This window comes from Buteo buteo, chromosome 12 (assembly GCF_964188355.1).
Source record: "Buteo buteo chromosome 12, bButBut1.hap1.1, whole genome shotgun sequence".
In the NCBI taxonomy this organism is placed as follows: Eukaryota; Metazoa; Chordata; class Aves; order Accipitriformes; family Accipitridae; genus Buteo; species Buteo buteo.
Window position 1 is genome coordinate 29,720,604 of NC_134182.1, and position 15,060 is coordinate 29,735,663.

The window sequence follows — 15,060 nt, forward strand, 5'->3', positions numbered from 1 at the left end:
TGTAACTGCTTCTGGCACAGCACATCTGGTCCGGATTTTATTTTGGTAGTCTGTGCATCTTTTAACGAAAGCTTTGGAGAAAGATCAAGGTGAAAGAATTTATTGTTTCACCTGTATCTGAACACAGAATTGTAATTTGCCTTCATAGTGCCACACAATTAGTAACTTTTTCTTGGATAACATCATAAAGTTTAGGATGTTTTATGAATACACAGAAACAGTTCTTCAGCCGTTCTCTGTCACATCTGAGGCAACAGTGGCTATTCAGCCAGCTGAGAGCTGTCTGAGGTTTTATTTCCCTAATACATTTTCAATATGAACTTCCAATACAATCTAAGCAGACCACTAATAATAAAATCTTATTTACTTGTGGTATCAACTACATAATAATTTCTCTAAATTATTTCTCTTAATTGTCTAGCTTCTTACCATGAGTGCTGCTAATCTCCTTCCAGATCTTCATTTAGCTTCAGCAGTAGTCCACCCTCTCATACAAATTCAATGCTGGAATGCACCTCAGAACCTAGCGTATCCCACAGAAAAGGTTTAAATATATGCAAAAAAAAAAAAAAAAGAATTTTGAATATTTTTTTAATCAAAATGTCTTTAGTTAAGTGTTTACAGTTTACTAACAATCAATCAGGCTTATAACTGTTTCAAACAAGACTGCAATCACTTCACGACAGCGTGTAACAGGAATGGATTAGGAGACACATCTTGGCTTGAATAAGTTGTCATTTAAATGGATTGAGCAATCAAAAGTGGCAGAGGCAAACAGCACAGCAAGCTGAAATCACTTGTTAATGATAAATTAGTGACAGAGGCAAGACAATAGACAAGGTCTCCGGGGCCTCACTTTTGCCCTTGTTCCTTGATCAGTTTGCTCCATCCAGTACATGTAAATTTTGGTCCTAGCCATGCAGTATTTCTTTCCAGTGAACAAACAACATCTGGTTCACTTCCAGCAACAAACTTTCTTATACTTAATCAACCAGTTTATTAGAGCATGAAGGAAAATTGGTCATGACTTCAGTTCCTGTACTGCTGGAATTAACAAGCTGGCTGTTGCCAGCGCTAAACTTGGAAGTGCTAATGGTAATTAAAATCTATTTTCAAATACATCTGACAGTTTTAAGGTGGAGAAGTACTTGTTACTCATGTGAATTTCCAGCCTGTGTATAAAAAAAAAACATGCTACTTTCTTCAGGAAGAAGTCAGCTGTGGGAAAGAAATAATTATTAATGAATTATTAATGCTGTGGGATGTAGCATTTGCACTCCTTTAGTGAGTTTATGGCTATGTGTATCCTCCAAACTCTTTGAATAAAAGAAACTCAAAACTGGAATTTACAAGTATTGGTATTTTTGGTTAACTTTTATTTGTCATAGTGTTGTTATAACAGAAAGATATGGCAAAATAGTGCTAATATTGAAGCTGACATAAACTACCAGTAGCTTTACTATCATTTGACAAAGCCTATGTAGCCCATTCAGTCAATTTTCCTTCAGGTGCATTTGGGTAAAATTAACAAAGTACTCTAACACCTAGCTCAAATGGACTGTGTTCCAAAAGGTAATCCTCTTAATATGCAACATGTTCACACTACACAGTGTGAAAAATAAAGGAAGGATAATCATACTTTGTTTTCCACTTCATTTTCTAAGCCTGCTTCCTGGCTAATTCAATCTATTTGATCAGTGGGAGGGACATGGGATAGATTAAAAAAATGTTGACTGTCAGATCACCAGGGGATTTGAATTAATGTTCTTTTGCACAGAATGGAAGCATATGGGCCACAGAGTGCAGCTCTCCTTGGAAAATTACTGTCAAAACAGTACCATCTCTATTAACACAGCTGCTGACTTGTGAAGCAGAAATCAGATTTTACTTGAGTTAACCTTCAAAAAGCAGTTTCAGAGTGACTGCTCACCAATACTTTCTTGCTACACCAACAATATTGCCTATTAACAGCTTATACAAGTCACACCTGTACACCACAAGTGCTACTGTAGGATGCAACATCCTATAGATGCCCTTATGATAACATGAAGGAAGCAAAGTTATGTTCATCCAGCCTGACAATTGCTATCAAGATCCCATTTTCCTCCTGTAAAAAGGGAAAGCACACTTGATAGAATACCCTTCATATAAATAATGTAGATTTCACAGTATGGGCTTACTGCTCAATTTGCCTGCATTTCAGCTGGTTTCCAAGGCTGAAGTTCTGCCTTCATATATAATCAGATACAGACATTTCCTTCAGATATTCCTTCCACAGATGTTCTAGCTTGCTTGCCCACCAATTTCCACAGGAAATAGTGTCAATCTCTTATCTGTCATTTCTTTATGTGCAAGCTATGAAATGTCTTATCTGAAGACAATGTTAAAGGCTCAAAGTTAAGCTCTAAGAATAAGAGGCTGAAGCTAAAGCTTTATCTGTGCATTAAGATTGCCTCCAATAAGCAACCTCTTGTTTCTGCAGAAGCCCAAGCCTACCTTAGCACGTGCCAGAAAGGAGAGTCATGAGGAATTCTGCTGAAACAAGATAGTATTTACTTACACTGTTAAAAAATGACACATTTTGGTCATCTTTGTATATACTGGACAGTGTCCAATGAAAGAGAGACTTAAAAGTTATTAAAAAATGCATGGATCACATGGATTTATTAAGGTCATTACAGAAAAGTAATGTAATTTAAAAAGAAAAAAAAATGGTACTGCTTCATCAAGAGAAATTTTTAACTTTCTGATACTTTTACTAATACAAAATGTAGGTCTGACCTCATTCATCACGCATAAAGACCGAAGCAAGGCTCCTACACAAATAACATGACCAGTGCAGACTGTTGTAATGAAGAACATCAGGATACTGGTGTGCACCTTCAAATATAGTCAGAATTAGTTGGTTCTTGAACGTGTCTATTACCACTCAAGATGCCTGCTGCCTATGCTTTTACTTCCATATGCATCAAAACTTATGTGACTCAAGTTTTAGAGTCACTAGAGGTTTTGAGCGCTGAATATAAGAAACCTGTTTTAAAGAGGGCAGCCCCCAAAAATCATATTATTCAAAGCTGTCTCGACTGGGACTTTTCTTTTTGCTTCTGTATGTGCAGGTAAATGTTTAGTTTTATGCATATGGTGCACATAAACGTGCCCTTAATCAAGAAAGTTGCACGAGTGCTTTGGTTTTTGTCTGAGTAAAAGGTTTTTTCTAAGTTCAGGATAATCCTGTTCCATAATGCTGCTATCATTAGGCTATGCATTCTGCAACTGCCTTTGGGAAATAAATGAAGAATATACTTTTTGAGTTCCATGTGTTCACTATGTATTTCTGCAGCCCTTTTAAAATAGATGCCTCATTCTTCTCAGCTAAAAAACACGGAACAACTTGCTCATAATTTACTGTCTTTTAACATTTGCTTTCTCTACAAAACCTTAGGAAAAACGCTGGGAGGTTTCCCTTGCTGTTAAATATAAAAGCTTCAATTTTTCTTTGAAAAAGAAAACTGATGAGCTCAGTTTAGAGCATGTAGTTTCTGCCTTTACTATTACAGAAGTCAATACAATGCTAGCAATGCAGACAGGGCAGTTACTTAATAAGGACCAAGTACACAGTTATTGTGTCAGAGATGGTAATTTAGCATGCTCATACTAAAACTTCATGAAACTTTTATTATTTTATTTTTGTTTACCTTGTTATTTGAGTAATTCCATTTATAAATGTTACAGCAAATCATTGTTAAATGCTGAAGCTTTGACTGAAGTCACCTCTGAATCCACTCATGAGCCTTTGGACTATAGGCTACGGTGTAAAAAGGAAGGAAAAAAGGTTATTTGTATTGATATTTCTTTTCTTCTTTTCACTTTGTCTTTCACATCTTGCACTTTGTACTTCAGGGCAAATGAGACACGTTACATTGGGCACTTCAACCTTTTTTTAAAAAAAGCATTACAATTTTGCAACCCGTGATACAGAATGAAAGCTAGCATTCAGACACTTCAGTTCCTAATTTCCAGAAGATAAATGGACATAAAATTATTAAGCAGAAGAATCTGAACACCATCAAAAGCAATAAATGTTCCACAGGAAATGAATTTGGTAAATTTTAAGGTCATTATAATTAATCACCATGACTTGTTCATGAATTATAACTCGTTCTGCACTCAGCTACAATTATTTTGATTTAATGCTTTTTATCAATGAATATTCAATTCCACTTAACTATCTAAAGCGATTTGCAAGATCTAAACTCTCAAATATCTCTCCTGTTCATCTCTTTCAGTTCATTTCTGCCATCCAGCTTTTTATGAGTCACTGAATTATTTCTAAATCCCAAACACATTTGGGTGACTAGCTTGCTTACAAAACAACAACTGTAAAAAGAGGGACTCATACTGGATTATTAAATTCATGACTGTAACTCTAAATTTGTATAAAAGCCTTTTTATGACTTATTTATGCATGACTTTCTCACATCATTGCTGAAGGGCTGGTATTGACCTGCAAAGGGAAGGTACTCTTTGGTCCCTGTTGCTGCAGAGCTTGCCTTCTGGAGGCCTCAAAATGATTTAACTATTAATAAATCAAGAATGTATTTGTCATAAGGCAATTACTACTTACCTAAAAAACAACATTACAATTCTGTCATGACACTCAAAATGCCCCTTTTTTTTTTTTTTTGAAAGGTTTTTGAAGCTGGAAATGCCTTTTGGCTTTCATTTGCTTTCTTTGCCAACAGAAGGGAAAAAATAGGGGAGTGGAAAAGTCTGGAAACAGCATAATTAGGTCTGTTAAAGAAAAACCATTGCTTTGGGGGAAGAAAACATGCTATTTGCAATAGAAAAATGTGTAAGGGGTAATAGAAGATCAGTTGCAAGGGAAAACAAGCTACCACCTACATGTTGGGACAGGGTGAACGCAGGTATCGGCACAGAAGAGGCTCTTCAGTCTTCTGGTAAAACACTAAAGGAGCACATTAAACTCTACCTTAGAAAATAAAACCACATGGGACACTTTCTCTTCACACACTTATAGCACATACAAAATGTTTTGGTGATTAATATAGAACTAAACTGTGTATAAAAGTGGCTTGTGCCACCAGTCTTGTGACTGATAAACCTCTTGTGGAAGATGTAGAAGTCTGTCTTCCTTCATCCCGGGCAAAGCCAGGGGAAGGAAATTAGTGCCACATCTGTAAGACCTGCCTGAAAAAACAAGACAGTTTGTCAAAAGAATATCTGTTGCCTCATCCAATTTCTGGATTTACAAAGAAGAGGCTGGCAGGATCTTCACAACGTGAAGGTGAGTGCGAGTGCAGACTGGCGGGGGAAAGCAGAATGCCTTCCAGGGGGGAGCAGAACCACCCTCCACCACCCTGAGCAGGGAAATCATCCTTCCTCCTAACACATCAGAACTCCTGACTTGGGCCAGAACGGCGTAAGGACATAGTCACACCTCCTGGTAACACACCCTTTGGCTCTGGGCCCTTGGGGCTCAGGGGCTTCCTCTCCTTTTGTGTAACCACCTCAATGGAGCCAAAAAGCAATAGGAAAAATTCATAGATCAAAAGACTGCAATTCAGCTACCACCAGGAAAGAAAATCCTGTACATAAGTAAGCGGGGAGCTCTGCAGTCCTGGGGAAGAGGCCTGCCTCAGGATTCAGAGAGGCAGCATGGCAAGCATGAACCTGAAAGGCAAACCTGCTCGGCCACATTGTTTCCTGCTGACAACCCTGGGAATCTCACTGAGTGGTTGAAGTTATTTTGCCTTGAAGCTCTGCTCCACTTTAAGGGTTTCACATTCCCGTAGGATGTAACGAAAAGCTGAGGCAAATACGAAAATTCTTAAATTTGGCATATGCCTATTTGAACTCAAGATTTTATTAAAAAACACATCACCGGTTTCCACCTCTGTCAAGGGCTGTGTACACCAAATCTCTCATAGGATGTTCCTGAGAGTATTGACTCCGAAACGGCTGTGAACTCCTCTCCCTACCACCTGACGCTCAATTCCACATCTTCTTGTGTCTCATCTGGGAATAAATACCTCGTTTTGACAGGCTGTAGAGCTTCCTATTTCAAAACTTTCCTTTTCTTCTGGCAACTGCTCCACTTACTCAACTCCTTTCACTTTCTTTTTCATTTACTTTTAACAGTAGAGATATTGAAGTACTGAGAAACTACATTTCCAATTACTTTTTGGTATACTGTAGTGCTTTTGGAACACAGGTGCCTTTCTAGCTGTACTTTGACTCTTTGCATTTGCTACTGTTAACATCCACAATAACTATTAGTTAACTGCAGTCTAAACCAGTGGCCTCTTTCTAGATCAAGACAGCAAGGAACACAAGTATTTTTGCTTTATGCATCTCTGCAATCCAAGACAGGTATTTGGAAAAATCTTCCTCCATGGCAAGGGAGACAAATGTGTTCAAAAATTCAAACAGCACTGAAAAGGCAAAAATAAGGATCTGAATGAGCGAACATATCTGAATTCTAAAATAAATTAAAAGTTTCAAGGATTTAATGACTCATATGAAATAACCGCTTTTTTCCTACTTCACTGAAAAAAGACCAGGTACAGGCCACAATCACTGCATAGCTAAAACGTCACTGCAAAAAGAAAAAATAAATCCAGTGCACATATTAAGTGATTGCCTTATATTCATTCATTCATTAGCTTAACCCTTGCAAAACACCCCACCCACTTATTGGAATGTCCAAGACTGTCAAACTCCAACATCCCTCTGTAATCTCCTGTTTTCCTAGACAGAGGCCACAGTTGTCAACAAGTACAGTAACAATGAGAAAAAGGGTACCAGGGAGTAAGAAGATTGGAGCTGCTCTATGACAGGGTACAAGCAGGAGCTGAGGGTGACCCCAGCACAGGCTGTACTCTCACTGACGAGGGTGCAGTCACACTGTGTCTGGAGATGGCAGGAGGAGATGGGTGCTGGCAACAGAGTCCACCTGCAGCCCCAGACATGGTAAGTGATGAACTGGTCCAGGGTCCTTCCAGGGAGTCTGGTCAGGAGCAGCAGGAAACAGGGCTGGAGACAGTGCTGGCCAGAAGGTTACAATGCAGTTTCAAGGTCCACATGGGAGACAGGTACACCTGCAGACACCGTTCAGGGCAATTAAGGCCAATCAGTGCCCTCATGGCCCTGAAACAGTATCATTTACATACAACGTGCTTTAGTACAATGTACACGCATTTATATTAAACAAAGTGCTGGCAGCATGAAAAGCCTTATCAAGGACAGTAGGGCTGTTTCTGGATGTTGGCCTGTTTATTACTGTTGTTTGAGTTTTTTTGCAACTTGCGGTTCTTTTTGATAATATGAAATAATCTGAACAATTATGAGGCTATTAATAAAAAGGAAAAGCAAGCCTGCCAACCATATGAGTAAAAAAGTGTTATATCCTTTGAACTCCAGAAAGTACGCAGGAGCGAGCCACAGGCCTTGTCCAACAAACCACAGAAAGAGAAGCAGTACACCGCGACGCCAGGACATCTTAACACTAGGCATTATGAGGGGCAAGAGGCAGAGATACCAGACAAAGTACTGGGACGTGCATACTTTGTTAAAACTCACAAAAATAGCGGTATGTAGGAAACAACAGAAGGCAAGGTCTCTGTAAAACGCTATGGACACAACCAGGAGCAAAAGCAGCTGGGGCAGGAAAGCTGCGAGCCCAAGGGCAAAACTCCATTTGCTCTCTGCAGTTAAGTACAACATGTAGAAATAGGGAGAGAAGTTATGACGGATATCCCTCCTGGTCAGGTGGTAGAGGTAGGCATGCTCCAAAAACTCCCAGCCGTACAGGTGATAGAACGCAAGAGTCAAGGCGGCCAGCACGGATCCAGCAACCGTTGCAAAAAGCAGCACGTCCCGGTTCAGCATCTTTACAAACAGCTGCCAGAGGTACGCTACAAAGGTGAGCTTTGCTTTTTTGTCGCGCCCCGTATCCGCCGCCCCTTCCCCGCCGCCGCGCCTGCTCTGCAGGTGGAGCGCTATGGGCAGCGCGTAGGTCAGCGGGTATATTTTGACGTGCACGGCCAGCCCGTAGCAGACGGCGGCCTTCCCTACGCTCCCCGCCTCCGCCAAGTGCAGGGTGGCGAGCACCAGCAGCGCGACCAGGGCCTCCGCGTTGCCCCGGCTGGAGACGGCCATGGGCAGAGGGTTGAGGAGCCAGGCGACGGCGCAGCACCCGCAGGCCTGGCCGGCGGCGGCCCCCCGGTACCGCAGGGCCCGGTAGGCGACGACGCCCGCCGCCAAGTCCCCCGCCACGAAGAGAAGCTTCCCGAAGACCTCGGTGAGGTAGACGTTGGGCGTCAGGAGCCAGGCCAGGAGCGGGGTGTAGCGGTAGGTGGCCCGCCGGTAGGGCGACCGCCCCTCGCTCACCAGCCGCGCCGCGTCGGTGAAGACCCGGTAGTCGACGTCGGTGTACCGCACCCGCACGGCGCCGTCCTGGTGCAGGCCGTACAGCACCAGGCCCAGCCTCGCCAGCAGCGCCGCGCCCAGCGCCGCGCCCACCCCCGGCCGCCCCGCCGCCATCCCCCCCGCAGGGCGCCGCTCGGCCGGGCCGGGCCGGGCCCGGGGAAGGAGAAGCGGAAGGGGGCGGCGGGGGGCGCCGGCGGGCGGCCGAGCTCGGTCCCGGCTTCCGCCCTGCGCGCCCGGGGCGGCGAGCGGCACCGCGCCTGCGCGCGGCCGGCGGCGCGTGCGTGGGGCGGGGGCTGAAGCCGTTGCCCCGGCCCGGGGCGGGAGCCCGCTCCTCTCAGCGGCCGGCGGGTCCCTCTGCCGCCGGTCAGGGCAGGGCGGGCCGGGCCCCGGGGGCTCCTCCGGGCCCGAGGGGGGGGTTCCTCCGCCCCCGGAGGCCCCGAGACGTGGGGAGGGGAGCGCCGCGGGCGCCGCCGTCCCTGCGCGCCCGGGGGAGCGCGGAGGCGTGGGGAGCTAGCGGCGTGCTCCGGCCGCCTTCGAGGTGGGGCGGTTTGTGTGTACTCCGACGGGCTGCCGTGCCTCCCTGCAGGAAGCGCGGTCCCGCAGCGCTGCGCGGGCTGAGAGTCTTGCTGGAGGATGTGAAGGGATGGAGGAAGAGCTGCGGGGCCTCACCAGCCACGCTGCTGCTGCTGCTGGTCCTCCTGCTCCTCCTTCACCCTTCCCGAGGGCAGGGAGCAGGGCGCAGCGCAGATCTGTAAGGCTCTGTGGGCAGAGAGGCAGCATATGCAATAGTGGTTAAGTAAGAAGGAGAAGGAAAAATAACATCTGTTATTTACCTTCTGCGAATGGCTGTGTTTTGCCTAGACGTGTGAGCTCTCTCTAAAGCACTTCGGTAAGCTTCCTTCCACAGTAAATGCCTCATTTGCTCAGATCAGAATCGGTATCGTGAAAATCAGAGCTTAGAAAGAGTTATTTAAAACAAAGACATTAATTCCACTGTATTTTGAGGGGGGGGTGGTGGTGTGTATGTTTTCCAAATAGTTTTCCTCTCTGGCTGTTTGCTATAGATTGTATCTCACATTTGAATTGGGGCTGACTGAAAAGCAGGTATTTATTACTTAACAGTATTATGGGTTTCATATTAGAACTGAGTAGGATGTATGTAGAGACGTTTTATTCATCAAAAAGCGTGCATTGGCTTGTTTAGTCATTAATTGCAACAGCATTCTTTTTGCTGAATGGTTTCATTTGGGAACATTTTGGGAGCTGCAGCATTGCTGGCTCACATCACTTACAGAAAAGAATCTGCCGTTTCTCTGTTCTGGGGGCACTCAGCAGAGAACACGCAACAGACTTTTTGCATTTGGCACGGAAGTCTTGGAGGGTGTCCTAACTGGTAGGCTGTTCAGGGGAAAAAAGATATTTCTGTTGTGTGCACACAGCTATTAATTTTTATCTGTTAAGACTGTTTTACTTTGCATAATAATCCAATGGTGTATAGGCTGAGGTGTCCAATGGGAGAAGCATAGTAACTAACTAACCCTGAGGATCAGTTTTTCCTCTGTCTGTATAGGTCACCAGATATTTACATATTACATACTAAGCTGGACATCTTCAACAGGAAAGCTCAAGAGACTTCTCCATTAACTTACCATTTGACATCATTAAGTCCTAAAGCTGATGGTTAGGGTATTTTTGGGGTACGGCATGAGGGTGGTTGTTGCTCCTTCATAAATAATTGCTTACTCACTACTGCTGTTCTACTTTAGAACAGGAAAGATTGGTAACATCATTTTATCTCCTTCCTTCTTTTATATATCTTGTACTATAATCATTGCGATACTTTTGCAGTAAGTTACATCAGCTTATCCTTTGTTGTGCCCAAGATGTCCTCTGGAAATGCTAGGAGATAGAAAATGAATAAAATCACTGGGACTGAAATCACTTGCTATTCCGTGGAACTACAAGTCTAAGCAAAAGTATGCACATAGATACTTCTAAATTTTTTGTTTCAGAAAGGTTATTGCTCACAAAGAGTTGTTCTTGCCATCTGCCTACTTTCTCCCAGGATTGTTTGTGATTCTTCGGTTGCCTCTTTGGATTGAATATGTTTTATTATTTCAGATCCTTTGAGGAAACTGTTTATTTTCAGAGCAGAATGCATTGCAGTTTATTTGCTCAAGTGTCTAAGTTTAATGATATTGATTAAATAGTACTGGTTCAATAAATAAACTTAGGAGTTTGCAGGCATCTCAGAAGTTTTTTTCTGTTTCTGACAGTCTGTTTTCAGACAAATCTTTTATTCTCATCTGAAGTTAATAGAAGTTGTGAAGCTGTCCGTAGTGACTGTTTATCTGGATTCTAAAGAGGAAAAGGTAGGTAATTTAATTCTAAAGTGAAGTTAATAAAACAGAAAAGCTACCTTAGCTATTGTTGCATATACCATGACTGAATGACATTGCCAGAGCTGGAAAAAGAATTGATTTTCCCTATCAATAATTTAACATCTTTAAAATAAGCTTGAAGCCCTTGAAGAATTAAGGTTAGGCTCAAAAACGTGTTTGGCTTCAGATTTGATACCAGCTTACTTAACCTGATTTGTCATGTACTGTAGACTTTAATGCAGGAAGGAGGGCAGTCTTATTAAAGTTATAAATCTGTTGTTCCTGTAAAATGCTACTTTTATTTATACAAGCCACCAGGAGCCACTTTCAGAAAATGCTAGGAGATAAAAACTAATAGAACTGCTGGGACTGAAGCTGATTGATTCTGGTGCACATCAAGATACAAACAGTATGAAGAAAAGTGTGGTCAGCCATAACCATGCATAAAATATTAACTAAATAGGAAAGCGTATATACATATGTATATGCACATGTGTATAAACAGTTTTTTTCCATTACCTACCGTGCATTTGGTTTACACAGTCTCAGAGATGGTGCCATCAGATATTTTATAAACCAGGCTCACATCTATATGTGCTTCTGTTGCATATTGCTGATGGGGGATGATAAGCCTGATCTCAAAATGTTAACTTCTCACATCTTCATCTTCTGTAATAGAGACTACTTCAGCAGCATTGGGACGTGTATTCCAGAAACTACCTCACAAGCCCTGTCATTGCTTAACATTTACACAGGAGTAGTAACAGTGCAAGGACAGTGAAACTGGGGCCTTGTTACGCGAAGTGTTCTGAGGCCTAGTGGAAGTTTTTAGCATCTGAAAACCAAGGTATCACTGGAGGATGACACCTGGTGAGTGAGGGAGAGAGTAATGAGCTGGTTCCTGGTCAGTCAGGAGCAGTCATCAGAGTTGGTCCTGTACTTGCCTTCCAGGTTACTATCCACACTATGGTAGAAGGCTAGTTTTGAGGAGGGATAAGCTGAGGCTGCTTTCATTGACGAACAAAGATGGCTAAGAACGAGATCTGATGGGTACTGTAGGGCTAAATATTGGAGGGACTGACAGATTACATTTGAGAACTTGGAGGAGAATAACGAGGCTAGTGAGCAGGTGTGAAGAAGTTGACAATGAATTAGAAGATGATTATCGTTGCAGTGCTTTGAAGTAAACACAAGGGAGACATGGTGGTGGTAGCAGTGCAAGGAAAGAGCAAGTGTTGGGTTGCAGTGGTGAGAGCCTTACTAAGATTCAGGTGGCCTAGGAGGCTAGACAAGCTTAAATATCTGAAAAGTTATGGAAGAAAGAACAATAAGAGGCTTCATAGGAGGAAGGCAATTAGAGGATCTTTTCACATGCTGTATTTTAGCTCATTCTACTGAGATCTCAGGGTGAGGCACTGCTCATGCAAGTCTTTTCTGCAGTTACCTAGTTATTAATGGTTAGCTATACTTTGAGATTTTGTTGTTGAGTTAGGAGGCAAAATTTGGTCATAATGACTACTAATTTTTTTTATAAATTGTCTTACTGTATGCGTGCTGTGATCAAAGTCTGTGTGTGTAAAAGGTGGGAGGAAAGCTGAGTATTTAAGATGTGGGAAGGAAGATCTTGGACAATAGCTGGTATATGGTCTTCAGACTTCTGAAGGGGGAGGCTACTGTGCTGTAATTTATTAAAGTTCCCTCTTAATTTTTTCTTGGGTTTTGAACCCAGAATGTTTCCTTACATGAGAAATAGTCCTGCTTAATATATTTATAAACTGACAATAAATTTTTTTTATAAGGTGATTAGTACAATCTGTTTCTTGCAGCACATGAAATTCGGTAGAAAAAGTGACTAACACTTATGTTAGATGAAACAATGTTTTATCAATGTTGGGCTTGATAAAATAAATTGGTTTTGCAGATATAATTGATGCCTTTCAAATAGTTGCAGCGTGTTGAACTTCAGATATTATTGGCAAAAGGGAAGTATAGTTAAGATTATGTAATGAAGTGTTCATTTCTGCTTTATTATGGAATTAATAATACAGGAGGTTTTGCAAAAATAAGATGAAAAAACACATTAGAACTCTTCACAAAAGAAAATCACTGTTATAAATATAAGGCCATCACTATTCCCTTAAGCTTTATCTGTTAATGTGTTTACTTAAAACTGCTTGATAAATCTATACCCTTATTCACACATTATGCTAAAAATGTGGCTAGTCAGAGAATGTGATCTGACTTGTTAAGGAATTTTTTTTTCACCACATTATGGTTTGGCACAATATGCTTTAAGTGGTGTTTGCAGAGTTCTGTTTGCAGTGGTTATGCTGATTTTATGTCAGTGTATTAGGTAAAATGCTAGCCCTTCAGGGAAAATAGGTACCAGAAAAAATTAGTCTGTAGGGAAACCTGTTAAAAATTAGTATTTCAGAAAAAAAGACTATGGCTGAGAAAACACGTGGCAGGTTAGTCAGCAAGAATAAGTCCACCGACGTATGATGCTGGCCTAGGGAGAGATTCCAAAAAATATGGCCTGTTTTGATTTAAGGCTGTGGTGTATCTGAAGTGTGATATGGTGTGATGGGTTGACCCTGGCTGAACGCCAGGTGCCCACCAAAGCCGTTCTATCACTCCCCCATCCTCAGCTGGACAGGGGAGAGAAAAATATAACAAAAGCTTGCGGGTCGAGATAAGGACAGGAGAGATCATTCACTAATTACCGTCACGGGCAAAACAGACTCAGCTTAGGGAAAATTAGCTTAATTTATTACAGATCAACCAGAGTAAGGTAATGAGAAATAAAACGAAATCTCAGAACACCTTCCCCCCACCCCTCCCTTCCTCCCGGGCACAACTTCACTCCCGGATTTCTCCACCAAGCCCCCCCAGCGGCACAGGGGGACAGGGATGGGGTTTACGGTCATCACACGTTATTTTCTGCCGCTTCACCTCCTCAGGGCGAGGGCTCATCACACTCTTCCCTTGCTCCAGCGTGGGGTCCCACCCACGGGAGACAGTCCTCCACGAACTTCTCCAACGTGGACCATTCCCACGGGCTGTGGTTCTTCACGAACTGCTCCAGCATGGGTCCTTTCCACGGTGTGCAGTCCTTCAGGAGCACACTGCTCCAGCGTGTGTCCCCCACGGGGTCACAAGTCCTGCCAGAAAACCTGCTCCGTGGGCTCCTCTCTCCACAGATCCGCAGGTCCTGCCAGGAGCCTCCTCCAGCGCGGGGTTCCCACGGGGTCACAGCCTCCTTCGGGCACCCACCTGCTCCGGCGTGGGGTCCTCCGCGGGCTGCAGGTGGAGATCTGCTCCACCGTGGACCTCCCTGGGCTGCAGGGGGACAGCCTGCCTCACCATGGGCTTCCCCACGGGCTGCAGGGGAATCTTCGCTCCGGCGCCTGGAGCATCTCCTCCCCCTCCTTCTGCACTGACCTTGGTGTCCACAGGCTTGTTTCTCTTACATGTTCTCACTCCTCTCTCCGGCGGCTGCTTCTCACTCTCCCAACTTTTTTTTTCCTTCTTAAAAATGTTATCACAGAGGCGTTACCACTATCACTGATTGGCTCAGCCTTGGCCGGCAGCGGGTCCGTCTCGGAGCCAACTGGTATGGGCTCGCTCTCTCTCGAACACAGGGGAAGCTTCCAGCAGCTTTTTACAGAACCCACCCCTGTAGCCCCCCCCGCTACCAAAACCTTGCCACATAAACCCAATACATATGGTGAAAAGGAGTTGCCTGCTTCTAAATCGGGCAATGCCCAACTCTCTTGCTGCCTGACTTGAAATGCCAGACAGAAATGCTTTACCTCGTTTTACATTACTGCTATAGCACTACCTAATGGCGCAGGCAGCTGAGTGGATTAGGATTCCAGAAGTGGGAGCATACAACAAAGAAATGAGTTGAATTTCGTCTGCTAACAAAAGAATGCATAGAGAGAACTGATGAGAGCCCAGGCAGGAGAGAAACTGGAGCCAAATGACAAAAAATGGATTTAGGAGACTGTTGGAAGGTAGAGGGTTCCTGGCACAGGACTGCTGGTTCTGACCATTGTGCAGAGCCCAATGACACACCCAGAAAGTGTGAGTTTCTAGCACATGTAAAAAGCTAAATCTAATTGTGTTAGGCATCATTTGTCAATTTTTGAAGGTGTAAGTGAAGCAATAGGTATTGAGAACTGGTGAAGTCTCTGTTAGAGGATTTTTTAGACATGTATGTACATATTCA

General features: G+C 43.4%; 2 protein-coding genes across 2 annotated transcripts in view; one reads left to right on the plus strand and one right to left on the minus strand.

Moving 5' to 3' along the window:
- Positions 1–411: 411 nt before the first annotated feature.
- On the minus strand, positions 412–8,688 carry PIGM (phosphatidylinositol glycan anchor biosynthesis class M). The gene has a single exon (XM_075043198.1). It carries the CDS (start codon positions 8,560–8,562, stop codon positions 7,297–7,299), a length of 1,266 nt encoding a protein of 421 aa, XP_074899299.1. The 5' UTR covers positions 8,563–8,688; the 3' UTR covers positions 412–7,296.
- A 218-nt stretch (positions 8,689–8,906) lies between these two features.
- Positions 8,907–15,060, plus strand: part of RGS7 (regulator of G protein signaling 7) — a 278,441-nt gene continuing 272,287 nt past the window's right edge. The window contains exons 1-2 of the mRNA XM_075043197.1: positions 8,907–9,337; positions 10,725–10,820. The gene's annotated coding sequence lies outside the window, so the exon portion shown is untranslated. The remainder of the gene's footprint in view (positions 9,338–10,724; positions 10,821–15,060) is intronic.